This window comes from Colletotrichum lupini, chromosome 10 (genome assembly GCF_023278565.1).
Source record: "Colletotrichum lupini chromosome 10, complete sequence".
Taxonomy (NCBI): Eukaryota; Fungi; Ascomycota; class Sordariomycetes; order Glomerellales; family Glomerellaceae; genus Colletotrichum; species Colletotrichum lupini.
Window position 1 is genome coordinate 1055048 of NC_064673.1, and position 24418 is coordinate 1079465.

At 52.0% G+C, this 24418-nt stretch overlaps 6 protein-coding genes and 1 non-coding gene across 7 annotated transcripts; 4 read left to right on the forward strand and 3 right to left on the reverse strand.

The window, feature by feature from the left end:
- Positions 1–1338: 1338 nt before the first annotated feature.
- Positions 1339–2655, forward strand: CLUP02_17521 (uncharacterized protein; the record flags this gene model as incomplete). Its single annotated transcript, XM_049296430.1, has 4 exons — positions 1339–1368; positions 1449–1515; positions 1792–1964; positions 2524–2655. The coding sequence occupies 4 exons, from the start codon at positions 1339–1341 to the stop codon at positions 2653–2655; spliced, it is 402 nt and encodes a 133-aa protein (XP_049137654.1).
- Positions 2656–3451: 796 nt separating this feature from the next.
- On the forward strand, positions 3452–3979 carry CLUP02_17522 (uncharacterized protein; the record flags this gene model as incomplete). The annotated part of the gene is made up of 1 exon (XM_049296431.1): positions 3452–3979. One exon carries the CDS (start codon positions 3452–3454, stop codon positions 3977–3979), a length of 528 nt encoding a protein of 175 aa, XP_049137655.1.
- A 1125-nt stretch (positions 3980–5104) lies between these two features.
- Positions 5105–6646, forward strand: CLUP02_17523 (NDT80/PhoG like DNA-binding family protein; the record flags this gene model as incomplete). Its single annotated transcript, XM_049296432.1, has 1 exon — positions 5105–6646. The coding sequence occupies one exon, from the start codon at positions 5105–5107 to the stop codon at positions 6644–6646; it is 1542 nt and encodes a 513-aa protein (XP_049137656.1).
- Positions 6647–7030: 384 nt separating this feature from the next.
- On the forward strand, positions 7031–7645 carry CLUP02_17524 (uncharacterized protein; the record flags this gene model as incomplete). Its single annotated transcript, XM_049296433.1, has 1 exon — positions 7031–7645. The coding sequence occupies one exon, from the start codon at positions 7031–7033 to the stop codon at positions 7643–7645; it is 615 nt and encodes a 204-aa protein (XP_049137657.1).
- A 9171-nt stretch (positions 7646–16816) lies between these two features.
- CLUP02_17525 (diacylglycerol kinase catalytic domain-containing protein) lies at positions 16817–18454 on the reverse strand (the record flags this gene model as incomplete). Its single annotated transcript, XM_049296434.1, has 1 exon — positions 16817–18454. The coding sequence occupies one exon, from the start codon at positions 18452–18454 to the stop codon at positions 16817–16819; it is 1638 nt and encodes a 545-aa protein (XP_049137658.1).
- Positions 18455–19310: 856 nt separating this feature from the next.
- On the reverse strand, positions 19311–19406 carry CLUP02_tRNA344. Its single transcript has one exon. It is a non-coding gene; the product is annotated as a tRNA-Leu (tRNA).
- Positions 19407–19815: 409 nt separating this feature from the next.
- On the reverse strand, positions 19816–21861 carry CLUP02_17526 (N2,N2-dimethylguanosine tRNA methyltransferase; the record flags this gene model as incomplete). The annotated part of the gene is made up of 1 exon (XM_049296435.1): positions 19816–21861. The coding sequence occupies one exon, from the start codon at positions 21859–21861 to the stop codon at positions 19816–19818; it is 2046 nt and encodes a 681-aa protein (XP_049137659.1).
- Between the last annotated feature and the right edge of the window lie 2557 nt (positions 21862–24418).

Consider the following 24418-nt stretch of genomic DNA (forward strand, 5'->3'; position numbering starts at 1 on the left):
GACTCCCACCCCCCTGACCAAAATACCTCGACTTTGGCCCTAGCCGGCTCCCGTTACCTTTGCTTGACGGCTTGGCGATGGGAAGTTTTCCTACCCTGCGCATTCGGTTCACACACCTGTAATCGTATTCTAGCAAAGGAAGCACCAAAGGCAGGAAAAGCACGTCTTTTCGAAAAGTCGACCGGGGCTTCTGGGAGCTCTCCGCAGTGCCGCACGACTGAATGTCTCTTTTTGCCGTTGTCTCAGAGACTGCACAACCCATTTGCTGCTCGCGCGCGGAGGCCCCCGCCCTACCTCTCCCCGATATTGTATATTGTATCCATTACACCTTGGGCTTCTAGGACAGTAGCCGGACCTCTGCTTGCGAAATCCAGCTGTCTGCTGCTTCTTGGTTTGTGCAACTGTGTCCAGCAGTCAGTCGCAGTTGGAGCCTCCAACCCATCTCTGTCTCTCTGTGCGATCTTGAGCCAGCCACATCTGGGGTTTCTCTGGGAGGGTATATAGATACCTTGCTTCCACGATCCTGCACTTTTTTGGGCCTCTCGTAGACTCTTCGACTTAGACAACTACATCTCCAGGACAGAGACTCCTTCGATATCTGTTTAGAACGAATAGAAGCTACTGGTTTCGACTGCTCGAGTTACTGCACCTTCCTCGCATTACGGCCTACAACAATTCACTTCGAAAGCCTATCCGATACTCGGAGAGACAAGACATTAGCCAACAACAGTCTAACATCTGATCAACACGAAAAGTTGAAACACGAGAGAATCGTCATATAGTAAGTGGAAACCGCAACTCTTCCTCCTTTCCCCCTCGTGGACTATCACTAGGTCTCTTTGGCGCGATGCTCCCTCTTCGTAAGTTGTGGGTTGCCACTCAGGGCGATTTGCACCGGGGTTCGTTGGCTAGGACCCATCTTGCCGGTTCCCCCGCGTCAGAACCTGATTCGCGTTGATTGAGGACGGGGTCAATCGCTGGCTTGCTGACCATTGTTGATGAGGCAGCTGCACAATCTGTCGCTGAAAGATAAATGAGAACTAACTCCATTTCAGGTACCTATAGCAATCTGTCGTGCTCTTCTTCCTGCGAGTAAGTGAGACCGCGCTCTCCGTTGATCACCTAGTGTGGAGGAGGACGACCCAGCCAGACCATCTCCAAATGGGAATGCGCAACCAGATAGGCGGGAAAGACAGCAGCTTGATGTGCGCTGCATAAGGCAGTCTTGGAATCCGCGCAGAGGATTTGTCAATGTTTACGGCACAGCTGTAACGGCGCGATGCTGTTCTTGCCCTACCCGTGGATCCACGGCGGTGTCTCTAACACGATCGATCGATCATGCTGGAGCAGTGGGAGATGCGCTCATGGGTCAAAAAGAAACGGCCACGTTTGTTTCTGACAGAAACGCAAGTTGGGTCCGTTGCTGACGGCAGATTCGAATTGGCTAGGTCAAGCAGGATAAAGAGCTGCACGCAAACCCTTGGCATGACAGGGGCACTCTTGGAGAGTCAACCGGTGAGTATTGAAGACCCGTGAGCCCGCGTGGAGTGTTGGGAAGAGTATCTTTCGAGTCGATTCTTGGAGCCGAGCGAAGAGGCAGAACAGTCTACAAGACAAGCATCGCGGCAAATCAAGCCAGTACCTGCCGAATATCTGAGAGGGAAAGGCAACAGAAGCAAGTCAGTGGAAGAGGATTGGACGAGTTTGTCGGGTGTGTTGGTGGGATGGTTGGGTTGGGTTGGCTGGAAATGGAGCCAGGATGTTTGTTATGGGAACATTGTGTGCTGACAGTTGCGGTGTCGAAACAGAGGATCGAGGAACTGGGGCGACGAGAGCGCTGTTCCAGCGCCAGCACTAGCACCAGCGCCAGCATCAGTACCAGATCACCGCCCCTCTACTACGGCACGACACCCCTCGTGGCCGGCACGGACGACCGTCGTATGAATCCTCAACAGCTACCAAAGGTACCGTGTTATCCGTCATCCTATTTCTGCCCCCTCCTTCCCTTCGGAATCCCTCCCTTTTTCGCGGCTCGCTTGCTTCCCTTCAGGCTTATCCAAGAGGGGGTAACTCGTTATGGATACAATGTTCCTATCCTGGTTGGCCTGCCTTACCTGATCGAACAACCATAACAACCCCCTGCAATGTCACTTTTACGCTTCGTTCCCGAGCCCTCTTCCCTTCCGTTCCCTTCTTTCCCTTCCCATTTCCTTTACATCGGATCGCAACGGACGCTGTGCCCTACGGATACTCCGTACCCGGAAATCGAAAAAAAAAAATCAGCTGGAGCAACAATTGCGGCGGATGCTGCAACATACCAACAACAATAACAACAATGGACCGGCATGTTCATCAACTTTGATTGATTAAGTCGGCCAGGAACCCGTCCATCGGTCGGCGGATGGGGTCGGATCTGCTGCACAGCTACCTAGCTCATCAGCAGCACATTTACGATTACGATCCGGCACAAATTAGCATTATCGGCAAGACGAGACATTGCAAGACAAGACATTTTACGCACAGGACAAGACGAGCGAGACAGACGCGCAGAAACCAACAACGCCTTCAACGGGTGGCGCAGGCAAGGAAGGGCGGGCGAGTCGAGGGCTGGTCCACGCCCAGATCCACGTTCCTAGCCACGTCCCGACGGCCTGAACCTGTCCCGAAGTACGGACAGGCAAGGAAGCGGGCCGAGTGAGGCTTTGCGAAAAGGTGCGTACGCGATTTGGCTCTCATTGCTTTTTCCAATGTCTCTCCTGCCTTGCACACATTCGTCGACGGCACTTTGAGTTCGTCTTGTTTCTCATTTTTCTTCCCTCTCGCCATCTCAAATCACCTGCCTCCCCTTGGAATTGCATTCGGACCAGACAGAGCAAGAGGAGGAAGAAGAAAAAAGCAAGAAAAAAAAAGAACAAGGTTGAGGGAAGAGAGCAGAGCAATGCAGCAGAACAGAGCACATTTGGGCCCCCATTCGAGGACAACCAACATGCATGCAATTGCTCCAGTCGCATACTTTTGTGCTTTATTCGTTTCTTTGCTCTCTCTCTCTCTCACACACACACTCTGTCGCTCTCCTTTGGGGCCTTGAACTTCCATAGGCCCATCTAATGGGACGAGGAACATAAGACTCGGAGACGATTGGTACTACCACCACCACCATCAATGCCTTGTCCCCCGACACTCAAAAGGCGCGCTGCTGGAGAGGGGGCATCGATGTGCCTCGCACTCATTGAATCACTCACTCGCTCACTCCCGGGTTGATGTGAGGTGTGCCAGCCGGGCGTGTGAGCTTGAGAGGGAGATGTGAGCATGCAGATAAGTGTGTGTATGAGTGTGTGTCTGCTCTGCAAGACTTATCACTTTGGCCTGTCGGCAGGCTCGCTCATCTGCAAGTCATGCAAGCAAGTACACTGTGGTGCCTGATGGTATTGGATTGTACCGTGTCTTTCCCATGTTGCCTCTTCTCCTCTCTCTTTCTCTCTTACGCTCTCTCACTCTCACTCTCACTCTCACTCGCCCACACACATACACACACCACACGCACCTGTACACACACACGCACACACCGTCCCTCTCACTCTCTTTCCCTCTGTCTCTGTCTGTCTCTGTGTCTCTTAGCCTCTCTTTCTTTCACTCAGTCTCTCTCTCTCTCTCTCTCCCTTCCCCTACTGCTGTCTCCCTCTTCCCCCTCCGCTGCTGCTGCTGCTCCCGCTGCTGTTGTTCTTCTGCCGCCGCTGCATCCACCGTGGCTCCTCATCGGTCGGGCTCAACGAGACCGACCAGGCCCAGACCGGTCAACCCCAATACCAGCACCCACCCCCTCCCTCTTCTACCTCATTCTCAAACTAGTTTATCGCATGTTACCTCCTTGTGGGAAGATGTCTCTCTTTGGCACGCCCAGCTAACTATCGCCCATGATTGCGCCGCAGGTCACTCACTTGTCCCCTCTGTCCGCTTGTCTGTGGCGGATCACGCCTGAGGCGTCTCGCCCCCGCAACACCCACACAGCTTCCCCCCCGGCTACTACTCCAGCAACGGCACAGCATCCAGATCACTTTGCGAGATCTCATTCTTATTCCCATCATCTTCATTCTTCCAAGAAAGAAGGAAAGGCTATGATCTAACAAGTGCTGCCATCCAAACAGGAGTTCGAACCGTCGACAGGCTATGATTACCTTGACATGCAGGCAGCTTCGAGCAATGACATGCGGTATGTAAACTTCTCCTTGATTTTGATCTCGACTCCTGCCCGGTCCTTGCCAGGACATGGCTTCTGCTTCTTTCTCGGGACTGCAGGATCGTGGTGCTGCGGTGTGCAGGCCTGGTCGGTCATGGCTTTCTTCAGGGTATCCAGTCACTTGGAGCCCTGGTCAGAATTCCACCACCGACTTGGCAATCGTACTCCTCGCTCTGCGAGCCCTACTAAAGATACAGACTTCCTTGGCTCGAATTCTTCTCTTCTGATCGGTTCTCGGCTCAGCGTCCTAGTTTGGCGTGCCTTGGACGCGGAAAAGACGTATGCAGAGACAAGGGCATCTGATCTTTGCAGCGGCGAAGGATGGACAGGCGTGGGTAGCTGCCTTCTGGCAACCAACGTGCGACTAGAAATCCGCAGGCGTTCCCGCCTATCGCAGCGAGATGGTTGTGCGTCCTCGCATGACCCGATCCTGTATCCGCTGGCCGTTGTGCAACACGCTGCTGGCAGTACGACGAGTTGGTAGCACTGACACTGTGTCTCGCATGCGGATGCGGTACAGCAGTTGTCGTGCCAGGCTCCAACCCTTTTGCTTTGTACAAGCCTCTTCTTTCGGGGAGCCACTCGGGCTGACGAGAACATCAGATACGAACACAACGCCAATGCTTCTCTGTCGACGATCGAAGGCCCGCCACAACAGTCGACACTCTTAAACCTATTCAATCCACCTATAAGCAACACCACTCCGTACTCCGCTGACGGCGGCTTCTACCATCCAGCCACCTCTCACGTCTACCCCAGCCTGGACGTCGTCAGGCCTCGCCTGGGTTCAAAGTAGGTTGCACACTGTTGCCCCTCTCCGACACGCTACCAGATGGAATCGATCCTATGCTGTCAAGATAGAAAGACATGGTCAAACTCACAGACTTACTTGACAGTAGCACCTCTTCAACGGGTATGGCACATGCCCACCGCTCCACAGCATTACCCCATCCTGGCACACACATCAGCACTCGAGACCAGTACTCTCCAGCGACGCCATCCTTCAGGAGGGTGTCGGAGCACCAGCCCAGATCTCCATCGTACCCAACTGCTCTACGCCGTCACCCCATCTCGCCAACGTCTAGTCCCATTACCGGTTTCACGGCGCCCACGGCTCTGAGGATGGACTCCGGTCACTACCCTTCGTCCTCCTCGAGGGCACAGGCGAGCGTGCCTCCACTGGGCAGCATCAACCCCCTCGGCATTCTCCAATACACTGACGGAAACATGGGGCAAGTCAAGATTGACATACAAGGCAATATCGACAAGGGCTTCTTCCAGTCTGAAGGAGACTGGACCTGCTACAGGAGGAACTACTTTTCTTGCATCTGCTCCTTCGGCCTGACCCCGCACTATCCTGGTCAGGGTCTACAATTCACACCGCAAGGCTCGACACAACCGTACTCAGTTCTCGGTTTCGCCATGTCCATCTCTGCTGTTGTTGCTGAGAACGATACCCACGTTATCGACCTCGTACAGCATACGCCTAAAAGAGACAAAGGTCCCGTCGAGAAACCGGGCAAAGTGCGCCTCCACCCGAAACACCCTCAAATGTCGCATCCTCTCGGCCTCTACTCCCACGATACCGGGATAGGAGGTTCGTCAAGACTCGGCGGGTATGACGCCCCAGGTGGATTCGTTGGTCAACAAGGTGGCGGTGACTCGTACCAGACAGAACACACATTTGAGCGCATCCAGTTCAAGCAGGCTACAGCAAACAATGGGAAGAGGCGAGCTGCCCAACAGTACTATCACCTTCTGATCGAGTTGTGGGCCGATGTAGGATCGCAAGGCCCGGACAACTATGTACGGGTCGCCTATCGAAAGTCGGCCAAGATGATTGTGCGTGGCCGGTCGCCAGGGCACTATCAGAGCGAGAGGCGCGCCAGCACAAGCAGCGGGCCAGGAGGCTCGGGCGGGAGCTTCACCGGATACCCAACTAACTCGATCATCGGTCCCGACTTTGGGTCCGCAGGTGCGATGGTCGGAAGCGGATACGGGGGAGGCTTCGACTCCCGGGGAAGCGCCCATTACGGGTCGACACGACACCATCCAGAACTCGAAACCATGCTGCCGCCAGAAGACGCCAAAGCCATCGAGACGACGAAGGAATACCAATATTATCCGGGTCATATTTACGACACGAGCGATTCCAGGGGTGGCGTGGAAATGTTCACCCATAGCCGCCACGCGCAGGACAACTTGGTACCGCACATGACGCCAACCTACGACCCTCTCCACGACAGAGTCAAGCGGGATCCTGAGGGGGCGATGTTGCCAAGCATTTTCCAACCTGGGGCACTCATGTCGAACCAAAGATGCGGTCCTTTTGAGGGCAAGCCGACGTCGGGTGGGTACTATCCAACAATGGTGCCCCCGTCCGGTGTCAATGTCTCCAACATGACATGAAGAGACATGAACACAAGCAATTCTTGCGAACACCAAGGCCGCCATGGTGGATCGCGGTCTGTACAATGAGGAACCCTGCAGCGGTTGGGCCCACCAGCAGAAGCGGGCAAACCGTTTATCAGCAAACAGCTGTTTTTTCCTTGGTGTCCTCTTCTTCTGGTTTCGTTTTCCGAGGAAATAATGAAAATTTGGCATAAACACGAAGGCGAGATTCTGGCGTATGGGAGCAACACAGGCATCAGGAACACCACTCGATACCCGAATGAGACTGAATGCATCGTTGACATTGAGTAAGCACAACATGGGTGGGGGAAAAACAAAACAAAGGGGTCACGGCGAATTGGCGCGCGGAAAAGAGAAAGATAATTGTTGGTTTGAAATGGGATGGAGGGAAATTTGCCCCCAGCACACCCCGACGTTGAAACATCTTGGGAAGGAAAAGTTTGGGAAAAACAAAAAGGACATTGTCGGCCAGGCGGCCAGAGGGAGGGGGGGGAGGCGGGACACGGTGAACGACAGACAGACATTGTTAGGGATACCCGCCGCGCATTGTTGTTTGGGATCTTGTTCTCTGTTTTGTTTCCCGTTCATGTTTGGGGTTTCCTTCGTTCACGGCTCCTCCTCCTCTGTTGTAACCCCACCCCCTCCCCTCTTTCTCGAAAGGCCACGCGGTGTAGTAATAATGTGAGGATAAGGAACATTCGCTTCAACAAAGACAAAGTTTTTTATTTTCCTATCGAGTCGGATACTAAGGAGAGAAAGATACCACGGCATGAGGAGATAACGGATGGAGACGAAGTGCTCGAACGTATGGACGGGGAAGGTGGGGAGGATGACGGCGTACGAAGTTTCGAAGCGGAACGGACTGAGTGTGGTTTCTCCTGGAGGGCCAGGTACTGGGGAAGCAGCGGCGGGTGCCGATGCCAGGTACTTGGTTTGTTTATTTTATTTTTTGAGGGGGGTGTATCAATTGTGGCAACTTTAAGCTTGAGCTCTTGACCCTTTCCCACATACTCTTGTCCTTTGCGGCGAAAACTTTTGACATTGTTATCCCACCCCCCAAAACATGATGCCCTACGTGGTGCCTTGACATGCTCTATGTGTCTCTATGTATCTATGGGAGTTGTGCCGCATATTGAACGAGCTCCGGATCTATTGTCCGCTACGGCGGTCTGACTGGACAGAGTGCGAAAAAAAGTCTCCTTGTCCGTCTTTGAAGAAGTCCCGACGACGGGTATGGCTGAAATGCGACAGGATGCGCAGCCGCGCAGAAGGGAAGGAAAGGCCGGCTTGGGCTGGGTCACAGCCCGAAGGGGGATGACAGTGGGAAGGGTGGGCGAGGATGAGCATCCCGCCCGTTTTTTTTTTTCCTTCTTCCCCCCCTTGTAAGCTACGAGAAAAGTGCCAGAGAGAATTGGGAAAATGCAGGGTAGGGGAAAAAAAAAAAGGCAAGCAAACTTGGAATTTTTGCGACATGCCTTCCCTTTCTCTTTACCGGTATCCCTACCCCTGCACGAGCTGCACGAGCTGCACGAGCTGCCTCTGTCGGCTTGGCCCGGAGATCATAGCCAGCCCTTGCTAATTTCCACCCAATATGAGCCCTTCACCTACCCGATGGCTGGAAGGCAGGTCTGGTCTACTGTGGTAGAAGGGGGGTGTGTGGTGGTGTTTAGTTTGGCACATTCACGGGTTCGTGGGTGGTGTGGTGGGTTTCACGAGGGGGGCAGGGCAGGGGGTGATTGGGAAGTGGGAAAGGGGGGGGGGGGATGAAAAAGGGCCTTGTTTGGGGTCAAGACTGTCGTGAGGTCCCGCAGATTGCAGAATTGTCTCTTTTCTCTCGTTCAAGGGGGGGAGGGGATGGTTCCATTGGGCCTTCTGTCACATACCCGATGCGAACCAGTTAGAAGAGGACGAGGGACTGAGGGGAAGGATACGGAGAGATGAAGTCGACGAGAAGGGGGGAAAGGGTGTAAAGAGGGCACGGGAGGGTATGGAAAGAGAGAGTTGCAGAAAGAGTGTGGTCCTTTGTGCAAAAAGCAAAGCAAGGGAAATCAGTCGCTGAAAAAGAAAAAGAAGTTGAATTCCCGCCGGTATGGTTCTATACGAACCTTGTCGGAACACAGCATGAACGACGGGAAGACGGTCAGAAGAGAGCTGTTCAGGTGCTCTGCTATTTTGGAGAGGGTGGGCAGACGGGATCGCGAGCTTTGCAAACTTATCAGCTGTAAGTGAGAAGGGGAAGGGGGGGGGGGGGGGCTTGAGAGGGATGGGGGAATGATGAGAGAATTTCAGCGATGGTGATGTAGGAAGCCGTTGGTTCATGCGCGTGAGCGGGAGACGCCGACGGGTGCATGCGGATCGAGTTAGGTATCTGATTACCTCACTTTTCAAGGAGTTGGGAACAATTTGTTTTGGGGGTAAAGTGTGTGGGAGATGAAGTTTTCTTTTCTTGGCTCTGTTAGTCCCCGTTCTGCTGAACTGGCTGTTCAGGCTTCTTGGGCTGTGCAAAAGACGCGGCGACCCGTTTGATGTTGGGGGGGTATGTATGTGTGCGTATCTTGAGTGACGGAAAGAGGCTTGTTTCCACCGGATGGTTGGTTGGGTGGACTTGTCGCACGGCGTCAGTTGCGTTCTTGGGCGCCTACCCTGTGATCATCATTTTTGTGATCTAAGGGGGGCTGTGTCGTTGTGATCGGATGAGGGCCCCAAGGTCCCAGTCGTATGGGTGCATGTAGATGCCAAAATTTGGATGAATGGTTATTGTAGTTCTTTTCGGTGCGATGATGTGATGGGATTGATAAAGTGGGATGGAAGGGAAAAGCAATTTTACCTCCTGTCCATACCTACCTTGAGGCATGCAGTAATAATAGAGCCCGGATTAAGAGATACAAGTCCGGTACAGAGTACGTACCCACCTAGTATTTTTAAGATGGAGAAGGTGGAGTAGGGAGTAGAGTGGTTGAGAGGAAGGCAGGGGATACGGGTGACGGGCTTAGGTAAGGGAAGAAACGGTCGGAATGGCCCGTGGTTGGCAGTTGTAGGGACCGAAAGGACACACAGATGACGGTATGCACGACCCGAATCGCCGGAAAGTGGCAATCTCGGCTGATGCCTCTTGTTACCAGATTCGAAAATTGCGACGAGATTGGCTTTGTCCATTGTTCGATAAATGGGCAAATAGCAGCGGGTGTAAAATGGTAAGATGAGAAGGCTGGAAAAGAGGAGGGTTGAGATTCGACGTCCTGTATTCTATACCCTAGCCACTGGGGGGGTGCAGAACCTGCGATCGCAAGGTTGTGAGTCTGGCCAGGTTTGGCAGGCGACAGGATGAAAAGATACGCTCGAACACGGAGGTCAGGTCCGAAAATGCATAACTCGTCTTATTCGTCGTCTCCTCGGATCTTCGGAGCCTCCTTCTCGCCGGTGCTTATCTTTGTGAATGCTCGCTTACCAATGATCCCCTGTAATTTCCTTCCATAAGCTCATCGTTGCTTCCCAGCCTCACCCAAGGTAGCTGCTACCTTACCTAAGATCAGATCATGGGTGCAGGTGAGGCAGGCACGTTTGGTGGTTGGTGTTTTGTGAGCAAATTCTTGGGGAAAGAACTCCACAACTTTTTTTTTTTTTTTTGGATTGATGTCCAATTAAGGTTTTTGAGTGACATTCTGTGGAGAGAGGGGAGGAAGGAGCTTAGCTAGGAAACTTCGAGTTACTTTTTTTGGTTTTGGTCTAGGCCTCTAGGGGGGATGGGAAAGGCAGCTTCCGCGGGCGGGCAGAAAAAGAAGAAAGGATAAACTAAGAGGCGCGCACGAGTGGCAGACGGGGAACGGAATGGAGTGCGAAATGGGCTTGGCTTACCTACTTAGTCTTGCATCTCCGAGACCACTGGGCCTTATTAGCCTTGTCCCTGTTGGACTTAGCACCATGGGCCTGACTATGGTGGGGGGAAGACCAGGAGAGCACCTCCAGAAAAAGATGGGAGGGATAAGGTAGCCTAGAGGTACGGTGGGCGGCCGAAGAGGGGCCCCCGGAGGTATCTCCGCTAAGATATTTGAGAGGCAGAAATGTCTGAGATATTTTGTCATTGCGGGCTTTCAATCCCCGCGTGCCATGTTTTTGTCTCTCATTTTCCACTTGTCTCACGGTTCCCCCCTCGACAGATTTCCGAGTCTACGCGGACGAGTCAGAGGTTTTGTATTGGAAAAGGAAAAAAAAAGGTGACAGTGGGGGAAGAGACTGCACGAGAGAAAGCATCGATAGCATGTCACTACCTATGTGTTTTGCAACTTGCTCCGTTCCTGGGCATGAGGGGGCTAGTAACTACCTTACCTTAGCTTGCTTAGCACTGCTTAGGTAGGAGCTTACCACCTTAGCTGGGTCCAGGCCCTGCGCGCGCCTAGCTACAGCGACGGCGTCCCGTGGCGGGGATCAGCCTTCTCAGCCCGGCATATCTTATAAGTGCGGCCGCTTGCAGCCAGATTAGCTTTTGTTGAAAATGCCACGGCTAATTCCGTCCTTGGTCTGCGCTGAGATAGCTCGACTAACGACCAGCCTTGGCTTATAAGAATTCCAGAAAAGACACGTCGTCGAGTATCGGTGAAATCTGGATGGGAAAGTGGATGGGACGAACGGTGCGCTAGGATGCTGGACAGGCTGCACAGTGCACAGTGCACAGGGCGCGACCCGGTGATGGTGAGCGTCCACCAGACGGGAAGGTTGTGGTCGGCCCGGGTGCGGGGTACCCTTCACCGAACACCGAAGGGATGATCCGATGACAAAGATGGCACCTCACCTCACTTACCTTAGCTTACCTTAAGGTACCTAGGGTACTCTTGTCACTTGCTGCGTTCAATGGGCCCAGACTCTCTCCCGGACTCTGACACCTTGCCTGCCTGACCTGGTCCATCTACACTACCTTTCGCCAGCCTTCCAATCTCTTTCTTCCCTGACCATGCGCCATCCTTCTCAATATCAGCCACCATATCACACTTTTGCATCCAGAATTGGACTTGAACGTGGTCGTGGACGGAATGTCGGCTTCCATCTCAGACCCTTTCAGAGCGTCATCGATTTCGTACCCTTGCTCCATGGCAGGTCACCTCCCTTTCCCCGAGTCTTACTTCCAGCCTTGCCCTTGTCTCGGCAATATCATCCTGCTCCTACGTTATTCGTCCGCTCCTGGCTAACGGTCTCAGGGCCCGCGTTCTATCATCTACTTACTCACTGTAATTTCACCGCTGAATACATCGCCAAATTCCCCAGTTCATCAGGGCATTCCAGCTCTAGCTGGCAACCAGAACAACACTTACACAGCCTGTCTCTCGTCAGCATCTCGTGCTAGTAGTAAGCAACTCAATTCGCCTCTCTCCACATGTAACTGGAGCCAGTGCTGGCGTTGTACAAACTTTCAATCCTCCTCAGCCTTACCGATATCCTTAGAGATCCTCACATCTGACCCTCCTAAGCTGGCACATTCGCGCTCCAGCGCTCCTGGAAGGAATGCGACACCATCCCCCCTACGTCTTACTACATGCAGATCACAACCTCTGGATTCCTTCACCACGCCGTCATCCGCTGACATGGTGACATGGTACCGACGACACAATGGTCACCATTCCTTCTTCTCAGCTGGCATTGCCCACCGTGTCACCCTCTTGCTCTAGTCTTTCGCCAAATCCACAAAGTCCGGCCACGCGTCTTTCAGCCAGCGGTAAAGCTGCCGCAAACGAGCTGGGAAGACCCTGAACTGCCGCCACACTGTGTCTAGGGCGATTCCCCTTGCCAAGCTAACCCCCGTTCCGTTCCTTGATCGTCGTTAGCTCGTGGTGGTCATTCGAGTCCCGGCGCTTTCTAGCCGCCTTTCGTTCCTCAAATGTCACGATCATTCTTGGCAAGAGTTATAGCTCCAGCTTCAAGGACTTGCCGCATAATCCCTGAGAAACTCAGGGCCAGATCCCTGCAGCGCGCAGTTGCACTGAATCTGCGGATGCTGCTCCTTTCTGAGCAACAGAGTACACAGGACGTTCCTACTGGGTGCCTCGTTCGGTGATCTGCCAGATATATTCAATCATCGCTCGATATGCCGTCCTTCCCAGGAACCACCAACGATACGATGCCTCTCGTGACATTTTTTACTCGATCGAGAGCCGCTACGTATCGTTGAAGCCGAGTGGCTTTACGCGCGAAATACGAACATTCAAGGGGACAGCCACTCTTACGATCTAGGCATGTTCAAATGGGGCGGCAGGGGTGGTGGCTGATTACGATCTCGTCGGGCCGAGGGGTGCACAACAGCGGGCATTTACGGCCTGCGTCATGAATTACTCACTCGGGTTTGCTGCCCTACTGGCAATAGCCGTGTTCCTCTTTTCTTTTTCCATGCCCTCCACGGGCTTACCTAGGGCCGAGAACGGAAAACGTCTTCCCAACTTGTTTTCGTTCCCGGTCCTTATCCCTCTTGCCGAAGAATGCAACGTCTCTGTGGCTGGGTCACGGCTGGGAGTGAAGTGGTGACCAAGGAAAACAAGCGCCATGTGGCTTGCGGGTTGCCGGCTCCCTGTTTTGAGGGGGGGGGGGGGGGGGAGGGCTTCGGGTCCGGCTGTATGTGAATCGGAACCTTCCCCCCCCCTTCCCCCATCATAAATTTCGTGACGGCATGAGAGTCTCACTTTCATCTGCGCGAATGTGGGTCTACAAACGCGGTGTCTCAGTCCCTCATCCCTTGTCCCTGGCAATGGGAAGGAAGACAAGACTCACTCTCTGCTCTGGTGTCTCAGGGAGAATCAGTGGACCCAAAAGGGGGTAGTTCATCACCTGTCTTTTCAGTCCATCATGGAAATGTGGTCAGGTGTCTCGAAACACCCAAACATGGGCTACTGTGTTTCCGCAAGAGGGGGCTACTATCGTATACTGCTTATTGATGAGCAGCTATGGTGTCTAGAGTCAAGGCTGAACGGAGGGGGGGCACGACTACTTACACTTGTTGCTAAAGTGCGTACGCGGAGACGTCATGCTTCTTGGGGGCGTTCAGTTCAATCTCCTCTTGTCATTTTTAGTGGGATGTCTGGGCTCCGAGGGTACCGGATTTCTATTGATATGTCACTGAGGCTGCCTCAAGGCTTTCATGCGTCTTTGGAGGTGGCAGAAGCTTCTTTCAAGCTCTTTTTTGTCGTAAATGACCCGCTTGCGTAGATGAGATTGAGCTTCACATGGGTTAATTCGATTGAATCTTTTTCGAGAAACTGTATTCATCGTCATTTTGTATTTTAGAGAGGGTATCTTGCAGAAAGATATGAGGACCAAATAAAGTGAGAGGCATTTGAATGGCGCAAGAGCCCCAATGACACGGTCAAAGCTCATACGTCTAGCTTTTGAGCCTGCGAAGGATGAGGTATCTAGGTCAAGGGAAGTGTTGGCTTGCCTTGCTTTCAGGATTTTCTCTTTGCATCTTCTCTTTCTTCATGGGGAACAATTTTAGATACAGGCCGGTAGAGTACTCGAAGAACGACATGGCCTGTCGAAGAGCAGGCAAGAGAATACCCTGAGAATACCCTCAGAATACGTAATTCAATCCGTAGATACATCAAGGAATACACGTGTAAGGGGACCCTTGATGTGATCACGCTATATTTCAAAGTCTCCAGGAAAACCTATAGATGTACAGGTATCTCAACATCCATGTATGGGTTCCGTCCCCCCCACGCCATCGAGTTAGATATCGCAGTAAAATGTGCTTGCCTAATCCGGCCGGGAGGCTTGACGGCTACTTATCTTCCTCGATATCGATTGACAGAATGGAAAAGCCAGGCAATTGCCAAATCTTCTCCTAGGAAGACGTCTCATCACGGCTCACGCGATCGAGAGATTGTCACGGCCCTCAATAACTCTCCCGTCATTGCAACCCCAGGAAGATCACGGCCAATGCATGTTAGCTGGACGATCAAAACACATTTGTGGATTGGGCGACACATGCGTTTATGACGCCGCCACGGCGAAAAGAAAGGAAAAGTATCAGCAAATTGCATGATGTTCTCGAATCTTGTGTCTCAACTCAGCAAGGACTTTGTTTGACACTCCAGCGATTCTTACTAAGAGGCTAGACGAGATTTGGAAAGGGAAATGGTACAGACACGATGCGTCGTGGCATCCGCGATGGTACCTAGTTGACAAAGGGAGGGGAGCAACTTGACTGGTGTTTGATTTCTTACTGCTGCTGCTGCTGCTGCCACATTGAGCGCAGAGCATCAATCTGGGAAGACGACAGATCAGAGCCCAAGCCGAGATCTTTACAAGGACTGAGAGCTCTGCGTATCATCAGGAACCTCAAGGAAGTAGACCTTCTTGAGCAAGATATGCACGATAACCGGCTGTCTATGCTTAACAGAGCCTGCTATACGACAGTTGATAATCTATTTAGCACTAGGGGCGTTGAGGAGACTAATCAAGTCTCGGCGAGCTGCAATTTGGACTACGTCCGCACATTCACGGGTCTTTCAGTCCAGAAATCGCTGTAGCCGATGGTCCTCATGCCCTCTGACTGGATGTGTGAGAATGTCTCGGGCTCAGTATTGTTGACCACATGAACCGAGAAGCCTAGGCACAAGGTAGAGAGAAGATCCTTCATCGATTGACGTCTACGAACTGCTGGTGATGATATACCACGGATGTTGAGATTGGTCTTACTGACACTGGGACCTCTAAAGTCTCTCACCTCGTTGCCTTGATATGACCACCCAGCGTTACTAAACGGCATGACAAACATGGGATGAAAGTATCCATTTCCATCGGCGTTTGTGTTCCTGGTCTTTCCTGTGAGCCAGTCCGAGGGGGGAGTAGAGGCTTGCTATTCACAAACGCCCCTTGACTATATCCTGGAGGATAGTCTACAGTCCTCTTTGGTGCAACCTCGTAATCGATTTAGAGAGCTTTAGAGATTGAGAAAATACGCTGTGCGTTTGTTGGGACACCGGCGCTTGTAGTTTGCTCATCATATTCGTGTGATTCTAACGTCACGGAGCTGGTGCCGACTCACCTGTGGCTTGTCTGCTCAAACATGAGAGGATCTCTCATACGAATCATGATCTGGGAAAAAGTATTGCTATGCAAGAAGTTTGTAATCTCTACTTGCTAGGTACCTCGATTTAGGAACCTGGCCGCATTTAACTACATATTGCTCGAGTTTTACTCAGCGACCAACGTAACTGGGTTCCAGGTTCTTGTGCCATGATTGAGAACTTACAGCAGCCTCATACTCTGAAGTCTTTACGGACTTATTTCACTTCTAGATGTTGAGAAGTGCTGCCATGTGTGTATCCAACGCTCGAGCATGAATCCATATTGTCATACGTTGATGTCCCTTTCAAGATACGTATACCTCGGCGCGAACAATGAACGAACCCCTTACAAAGACAACTGCAAATCGAGGTCATTCATTTTGCTTTTGAGGACTGATCCTCGTCCCTTTCCGCCCTTTATGTCGAGACGGCCGCAAAACTCGCCTCGGTTGCCCGCGCCGGCATGTAGAACGACACATCCTCCCACGCTTTCTCAAGGATTTGTCAACCGAGACGTTGCTTCAGCACCGGTGTGATTCTCAGGTCTCCAGGGGGGATAAATCTTTGCACACTACATTGTCTTGAAACCGGGGGGGTTTCAAGAACAGAAGCGGCGTTGGTATTCGAACATATATTGCTGTGCCAAAATCCGAGTCTCGTGGCTTGTCGGCGTGTAAGCAAGCCATTGCCGTCTGCGCAGTAGGCGTCCCCCCTTCCCGCAGAGCATGGGCCGAGTGGGAGGAAGGTGAAGTTGCTTACCTTGTTGAGAGTTGTGAATTCGTGTGCAGGTTCTAGGACATCAGCTCTATAGCTTGTTTGTATTTGGGGTGTGGCCAATATCAGCCGGCGCATTTCAGGTGCAGGCATTGATAGCATGTCAAAGGACCAGCGATAGGGAGATCAAGATGCTCCAAAGGCCTCGCCAGATTGGAAGGATTGCTGTCATTAACAAAAAGTCTCAGTAGCTTGAAGACTACCGAAAGCTAGTCCATCTATCGTCTTGTATAATTCGTAAGGAAACGCCGAGTCATTATCACCACAGATATCCTGCCCCGTCACCACGTCAGCCACATCAAACACTCTCTCAGACGTGTCCCTTCCTCATCTACCAGCCTACCTACGCCACCGACCGATCTGCAAGAATCCCAAAAAGCGGCCTCCCCAGCGTCTCAACAGCCATCCACCCGCCCTCAGGAATCTCAACAATCGTCCCGTCGACACACACCTTCCGCCACCGCGGATCCGACTCCCCAATCGTAACCCGAACCTCCTCCGCGCCCTCGTACCCGAGATAATCCTCCCTCCCCTCCGCATCCGTCCACTTCATACCCACGTGGGCACCCTCCTTATACGCAGCCATCATGATCTCCATCGTCTTCTCCCCGCCCACGGCCCCGAAATGCACCAGCTTCAGCCTGCCCTGCAACGGCCCGCTATCCGGCGCGATCGTGAACGTCTTTTCCAGGTTCGACACCATGGCCGCGAGGGCGTACCCGAACCTCTCGCGCTCCACGCGCCTCCACCTCTGCTCTCCCCTCGCCGCCCCCGGGGACCGCACCTCGACTGTGGCGACGTACGCGTGGCTTTCCTTGAGCAGCTCCTGCGCCACCATGCCGAAACGCTTGTCACCGTGTTTGCGGTACTCGGGCGTGTCGCTCTCCCAGACCAGCTGGGCGTGGAAACCGTAGCTGGCGACGATGGCGCCGAAGAGATGGTCGACGCTCGTGTCGTGGCGGGAGAGCGCCGTCTCGTCGTCACCGTGACCACCGCCACCGCCCTCGCTCTCGCTTGGGGGCGCGTGCGGGCCCGGGTCGGCCGTGTAAGAGATGAGACGGGCGCCGGGGGAGAAGGAGGCGCGGAAACTGGGTAGTGGGCGCGAGGTGCCGAAGAAGAGGGTGCGGAGGCCGAGAACCAAGTGCGAGGGCCCCTTCTCGACGTAGAGGGGCTTGTGGAGGGAGTGGAAGCAGGCGTTGCCCGTGCCGAGGGGTAGGAGGGCGATGGTCGGTAGTGTCGTGGCGGCGGTGGATGATCCTGCTTCCTTCTTCCCCTCCTCTTCCTCCTCCTCCTCCTCCTCGCACCCGTTCAAGAGGTCGACGACGCCGCCGTCGCCGCTGAGGAGAACGATGGTCTCGGCCCGGGGCGAGGAGGCGGAGCTCGAGGTGGCTCGTCTGGCGGCCCACCTCTCCTTTGCGAATTTGCGAACGCTGTCGGCGTCTTCCGTTATCAGGACATTGAAGCTGGAAGGCAGGCCATGGGCGGCCGATAGTCCTTCTGGAGAGAAAGTAGATGCCAAATCTCCAGACGTCGTGTTTTGGCCGGCAAGCAGGATCAGAGGCTGAACGACGCCGTCCCAGAACTTTGGCGCGTGACCCAAACCAGACTTAGTCGAGACGACAAAGTGTACGTCGTGGCTTTCCGGCCTGGGCGTGAGATGATCCGGAAGCTGCGGGAGCAGGAGGCCGCGGCTGGTGAGCTCGGCAGGCAGTTGGCCCTCCGCGAGCAGAATGATGTCGAGCTGATAAGGGGATTCCTTGGCCTCGGGGTCTTCTTTGAGAACGCAGATGATAGGGCCCGAGCCCGGATCGCTTCTCGCGGGAATGATGAAGACTATCTCCTCCGGGCGAGCGGACTCACTGCCGCTTTGCGTGGTGAAGGTGAGTCTGCCGTCGGTGAAGGCGGCATCGCGGGCGTGGCGGGGCACGAAACCGTGAGCGCGGGGCACGCCCAAAGGCTCGGCGCCGTCCACGTTGCTCATGTTGGTCCTCGATCTCGAAAGAAAAGAGTTGATTCGAAAATCTTGGGCTAGAAAATGTGTAGGTCTGTCACCTCGAAACCCCTTTGCCAGCTGTTTGAATATAGCGATATACGGGTGACGTTGATGCGAGGTTTATCAACACTTGAAGGTGCAAGCAGGCAGCTAGCCACCAGGGACTGAGGAAAGCACTGATGGACCAAAAAACGAGACGAATCCTCTTCAGGCAGGTGGCCGTAAGAGTACCTCCTCCTCTACAACGCAGTGAGATGCGTGGGTTATTTAGTACCTTGGGAGTAAGCCCGGATGCACTGGCACCGCAAGCGTGGGCAATACTATCCCAAAACCCCGGTTAGCGATGAATAGTAAGCGTGCGTGTTGCCCTCCTACCTGGCGTCGAGACACACACCTCACTTACAAATCGCCTCTTGCAAACCTGTGGCTGGTGCTGTGGATGAGTTTGTGAGAAATATGCCATAGACCCAGCGATTGCGTTATTTCTGCAAGTGTTACCAGACGCACCTCATCAAGCTACCTAAGGTAGTCACCCCGGCGAAAGGGAGGGCGGCGGGGCACCAAAAGCACCCAGAAAACAGCGCCTGTGGTAGCGAGTCCAGCAGCCAAGCCAGCCGGGGCCGGGTGGCTGCCCGAACCGCTGCCACCATCCGGAAGACCGACCAATCGACCCCCGAAACGCCGCCCGCACCATGTTGCACAGGCCGGCTTTTTACCTTTCCTGACCTTAAGTTACTGATAACACAGCCAATTCAGCCCCGTCACCCAATTGCGCACTTATTTAATGCACAAAAACAACCGCCAACACCCCGCAAATTCAAACACATGTCACAAAAAGCTAAAATGATGGGAGCGGGGTTCGAACCCGCGCACTCTCACGAGTAACAGAGTTGCTGACTAAGCTTAAATCTGTCGCCTTAGACCACTCGGCCATCCCACCGCAAGCATTGCAACTTGAGGTTTAGAGGGCGCGATTTGGCGCCTATGCTTGGTCGCGGTCTTGGCGGTTCGCGCGACCGCCACCCCGATGCGAAGAAGCCCGTCCGAGAAGGGACGAATGAGACCACGGACAGGAAGAAATGCCCGGGAGATGACATCGTTGCATTGATTGTCCAAGCAGGTGCAAATGAAAGGCGCATAACTACCAAAGGCGAGGAGGCTGGGTCAGGTTGCAGACATACAGATATCTAGGACGAAGTCGCGTCAGTCTGCAGCCTCTCGAACAGACGAAAAAAATGGTGACCGTTTACCTCACATTGTACGGCTTCAAGTGTTGATAAAACTTTGGTAATGCTTCATCTCGGCTAAAGTCGACTTTGCTTTTCTTCTTCCTGCTGTGTACCGTCCGATCACGCCCCCTTCGCCCTCGTCATGGGCCCCCAGTTCTCCCGCGGGTTCATCTGGTATCTGACCAACTTTCTCTGCTCCCTGCGCTTGCCGAGCTTGGCGAGGTTCTCGTCGAACACGAGCGTCTTGCGCAGCGCCTCCTCGGACAGCTTCTCTTCGGCCTTGTCTTCCGGGCCGTCCTTCATCTCGACATCCGCCGTCTTTTCCTCCTCCTTGTTGGTAGCCTCCTCCTCCTCCTTCTCCTCCACCTCGACCACCTCTACCGGGGCATCAGCCTCCTTGACCTCCGTGGCGTTCCCGTTGGCTGCCTTATCCGTCTTGTCCAGGCCCAGTAGCTTATACGCCGGCATCTGCGAGTTGATCTTTTCCGTGCGCACCGGCGCCTTTTGGCGAACCCACTCCTGCATAACGAACCAAATCGTATCCCACGGCGCATCCGTCTTGACACTCCCGGGCCGGCAATGGCTTCGGGTGACGCGGTAGCCGAGGTGCTTGAGAGCACCCCTGAACATGTCGTCCGGCGGCTGCTGCGTGCTCAAGGTACCGGCCAACCGCGAGGGCATGACGAAGAAGGGGTAGTGGTCCACCCTCGCCAGCTCCTTATCCTTGGGGTCGAGATCTTCTGCAGGCTCCGGGCCCGGGAGATACTCTTCGAGGGCTGTCTGGAGCATGCCCTCGATTCTGGACGTCGTCTGGTACACGTTCTTGTCGACCGTCGGTAAGACGTCGAGAATACGCTGGATGAACTCGGCATTGTGCAAGGGGCCGCTGTACATGGGTCCTGCGATGTGCATCTTTGAGCCGCAGTGTCTGCAGTGCGAGTCGGTAGGAGGTCCCTGGGACAGCCCGTGCTTGTAAAAGTAACCCTCCTTCTTCTTGGGCGCGGCGCGCGTCCGGACCATGGGCTGCGTCTCCCAAGCCGAGCACCCGGGGCAGTTGTACATGATCATCGTCTTGCCGCCCTGGTAGTTGACCGCGTCCTTGGACTTGCGGACCTTGACAAAGACTCGGCAGTAAAAGTCAATGGAGAGGGACAACTGCGGCTCAATGGTGAGACCATACTTTGATCCGGCGCTCGCCAAGGCGTGAAGAATCAGGCGGATGCCAACTTCGTGCGAGTGAAGGCCCTTGACGGGTGCGCCTCCGTACAAGGAGAAGCACTTCTCGGCGTAGCAGTGACCTGCCCAGTGACTGCCGTCGGTGCAGGTGACGGCAAGCAGACCACCATCGTCTCTGACGGCCTGCACGGCGGCATCCAGGAAGGGCGCGGCCGTTCCGTACGGGTCCAGGTCGATGGCGTCGTACTTGTTCTCTTTGCTGGGGTTACCGAACCGGTCCCTGTTCGACAAGTCGTCTGCGATGCGCCGGTACATGTGAGCAATCGCATCGTCGTGGCTAGTCACAATCTTGTCCTCCAGACCGTTGTGCTTCATGTTCAATTTGATTGACTCAATCGCACTCTTGGTCAGGTCGTTGGCGGTCACTGACGTCACAAAAGGCAGCTCGTGAGAGTAACGCAACGCGCGAAGACCGGAAGCAGACAGGGCGTCCAAGATGGTAAAGCGAGGCGGCGCCGACTCCTTCTCTGGCACAGCCTTTGCGTCTTCACCCTCGGCCTGGCCCTCCTTGGCTTCCGTGACTGTTGCGGGCACCTCGGCCTCGGCACCAGTGCCATTGACGCCATTCTCGGGTTGCGGCTCTCCGCCGTTGGTGACCTCAGCGGCCTTACCGTCGTCCGTAACCTGCACCTTGGCCGGCCGGTTCCCGCCCTCGTCCGCAGCCGCGCGCCGTCTCTTCTTGTCCCTGCGCTTGGCAGCGGCCTCGGCTGCCTTGGCGGCCTGCGCAGCCTTCCTCTCGACGACCTCCTCGCCGTACACTCTGATGGCCAGCGCGGACAGGTCTCGGTTGAACTGCTGGATGGGGTTGTAGAACACCTGCTGGCCCTTCTTGTCGTTGACCTCCGCGGGGACCAGGATCGTGGCCTTGCCCTCGGTCACGCCCTTGTAGTCCTTGTCATCGTAGGTGAAGATCTGCTCGTCTCCGCTCATTTTGACGGTAATTTCACCACTTTTGGTAGTTGGACAGCTGCTGCAGAATCTGATGAGTGGCGGCGCACTGCCTCTGTACACTGCGCGAGTGAGAGAGGCGGCTGATGAAGGTTCCGTCAATCGAAGTGATTGGAGGCGTAAAGCCAAGGGTAGTGTACAGAATTGGCGGCTCGCAGCGCGTGTGCCTTGGCGTGTAGCTCGTTGAAGAAATGAGTTCAACATGCAGTCATATGATGGTTCCAAATTTTGGGTCTGCCTTTGTCGATTCGGCTCATTCAAGTCACACGTCGTCGCTGGTCGGCGAGAGAAATTTCAGTGGGTCCAATCATTCTGCCAAAGGCGGTGAGTCATCAGCGACAAGCTCAACCTTGCTTGCTCTCTCCCATGGCTCCATGAATGTTGGCTTGAAAAATTGAAAGTCAACCAGAAGCTGCGTAATCTACTATTATCGATCAACGGCTGTTTGTGAATTATTCATTCCGAGCATGACCGGGTTATATTTTGTTCTGTAGCTGTTGACTCGGTTGGCATTGTACGTTTTATGCAGTGCTCGGCTCTTCTCAGACCGAGCTCTGCCGAGCCCTCCAGTCGGAAATGCCAATAGGTGCCGTCGAGACATCTCAATACGTTACCCTTTGCTGAGAGACTAGCCTAATTCATCTCGAATAGTGCTTCTTACGCTTTGTCGTAGCTTTCTCCAAGTTTGATGAGTTCAACCTAGTAGTACCTTTAGCAGATGCCTAGTTGTAAGCCTACTGTCGGATTAGAAGTCCAATTCGACCGCGGCATACAGCCGACTGCGCAGGGGCCAATTAGGGGCCCTATTTACGATTATCATAGCCAGCCTAACCTATAGTTAGAACCTCCTTTTTATACCTACTACGTAGATATTTATATAGTTTAATTAATTTCTTTATTAATTACGGTTCGAATTAATTACTTTATAATAAGGATACTAATACTAATTAATAATTAAATTTTATTATCGTAAATCGGTAAGGTATCTTATTATATAAAAAAGACGACTTTTTAATACTATACGGGATAAGAGATTTATATTAATTAACCTTACGGAAGTAAACGAAAAAGGGGGCGATTTTTAAATACCGCATAGAATTAAGTAATTATAGCCCTTTATTATTTATAAAAAGTTAACGTTTATTATATTAAACTATATTAATTAATAAAACCGCTTAAGTAACTAGCCTTTTACCGTTACCCTAAGTAGCTTTTTTATTAAACGACTTTTCTACGGCCGGCCCGTAATTAAAAATTAACTAGTTAAATTAATAAAAAGAAATACTTACGTAATAACTACTTATTTAATTAATTAGCGTAACGAATAAGCTTAATAATATAATATAAAAGAGTACTATGTAATTAAAAAAAGGGATTTTTAAACGTAAATATTCTTACTTAGTAATAAAAGTAACTTTATAGGAGTTATTAAGCTAAGAGATCTATAGTATATAAAAAAGTCTATTATTACGAGGATTTTATAAGTACGATTTTAAGCCTATAATTTAAATAACCTCTTTATAGTTCTTTTAACTACCCCCTAAGTATTATTTAAAAATATAATATAGGGGACGGTTTAATAAGAGAAAAGGGGATTTAGAGGTCCTAATAATATCGAGTTAAGAATATTACGAATTTTAGAGATTAACTTAAAAAAAAGGCGGCTACCCTAAAATAGTCTTATAACCTCTCGTTAGAGTTATTATTAGTTTAAAAAAAAGCTAAAAAGACGAGGATCTAAGGGGAAAAGAAAAGAATCCTTTAGAGGGCCGCTAAAGGGCTTCTTTTTATACTAGCTCCCGGTACAAAATTATTAATTTTAAAAAATTAACTAAGTAATAAAAAGGATCGTTAATAAGTAATAATTACCTAACCGTAATTAAGCTACGAAAAAGACTACCTAAAAAATATAAAATAGGGTACTAAGAGGCTATAAAAAATAAAATCTCTAAGTATTTAACCTTATTACGTACGAGTAATAAGTAGGTATTTTTTAATAAGTCTTTAAAATCTACGATTTTATAAAAAGAAGGGCTTAACTTTATTAACTATATTTAACGGCCTATACGGTTCTTAATAACTTATATAGCTCTTTTACGAGCTATTTAGCGTTTATTTTTAACTATTTTTATAAAATACTACCCTAAAAGAAGTAAGTTAAAAAAAGAAGCTATTTAAAAATTATAAAAAGTACGAGGCTTAAGAAGCTAGAAATATACAAAATAGCGGAAATTAGTAACTAATAAAGATCCTAAGACTAATTATTATATCTTTTTATAGTAATATAAACGTTTACTATTATTATTATAAAAAAGAACTACTAAAACCTACCCTTTTATACTAAATAAAAAGGAGGATCTTAGTAAGTATAATAACTAGCGATTTAAAAGGGTAGTAATAATTACTAAAAATAGTAAAAACGAGAGTAGTAGCGAGACGGCGAGAGGAAGCGAGAATCTCTTAAACTTTAATAAATTCGTTAGGTAGTAAAAGTATAAATTTATTATAACTAGCGCGCGGATTAAATATATTCTTATTA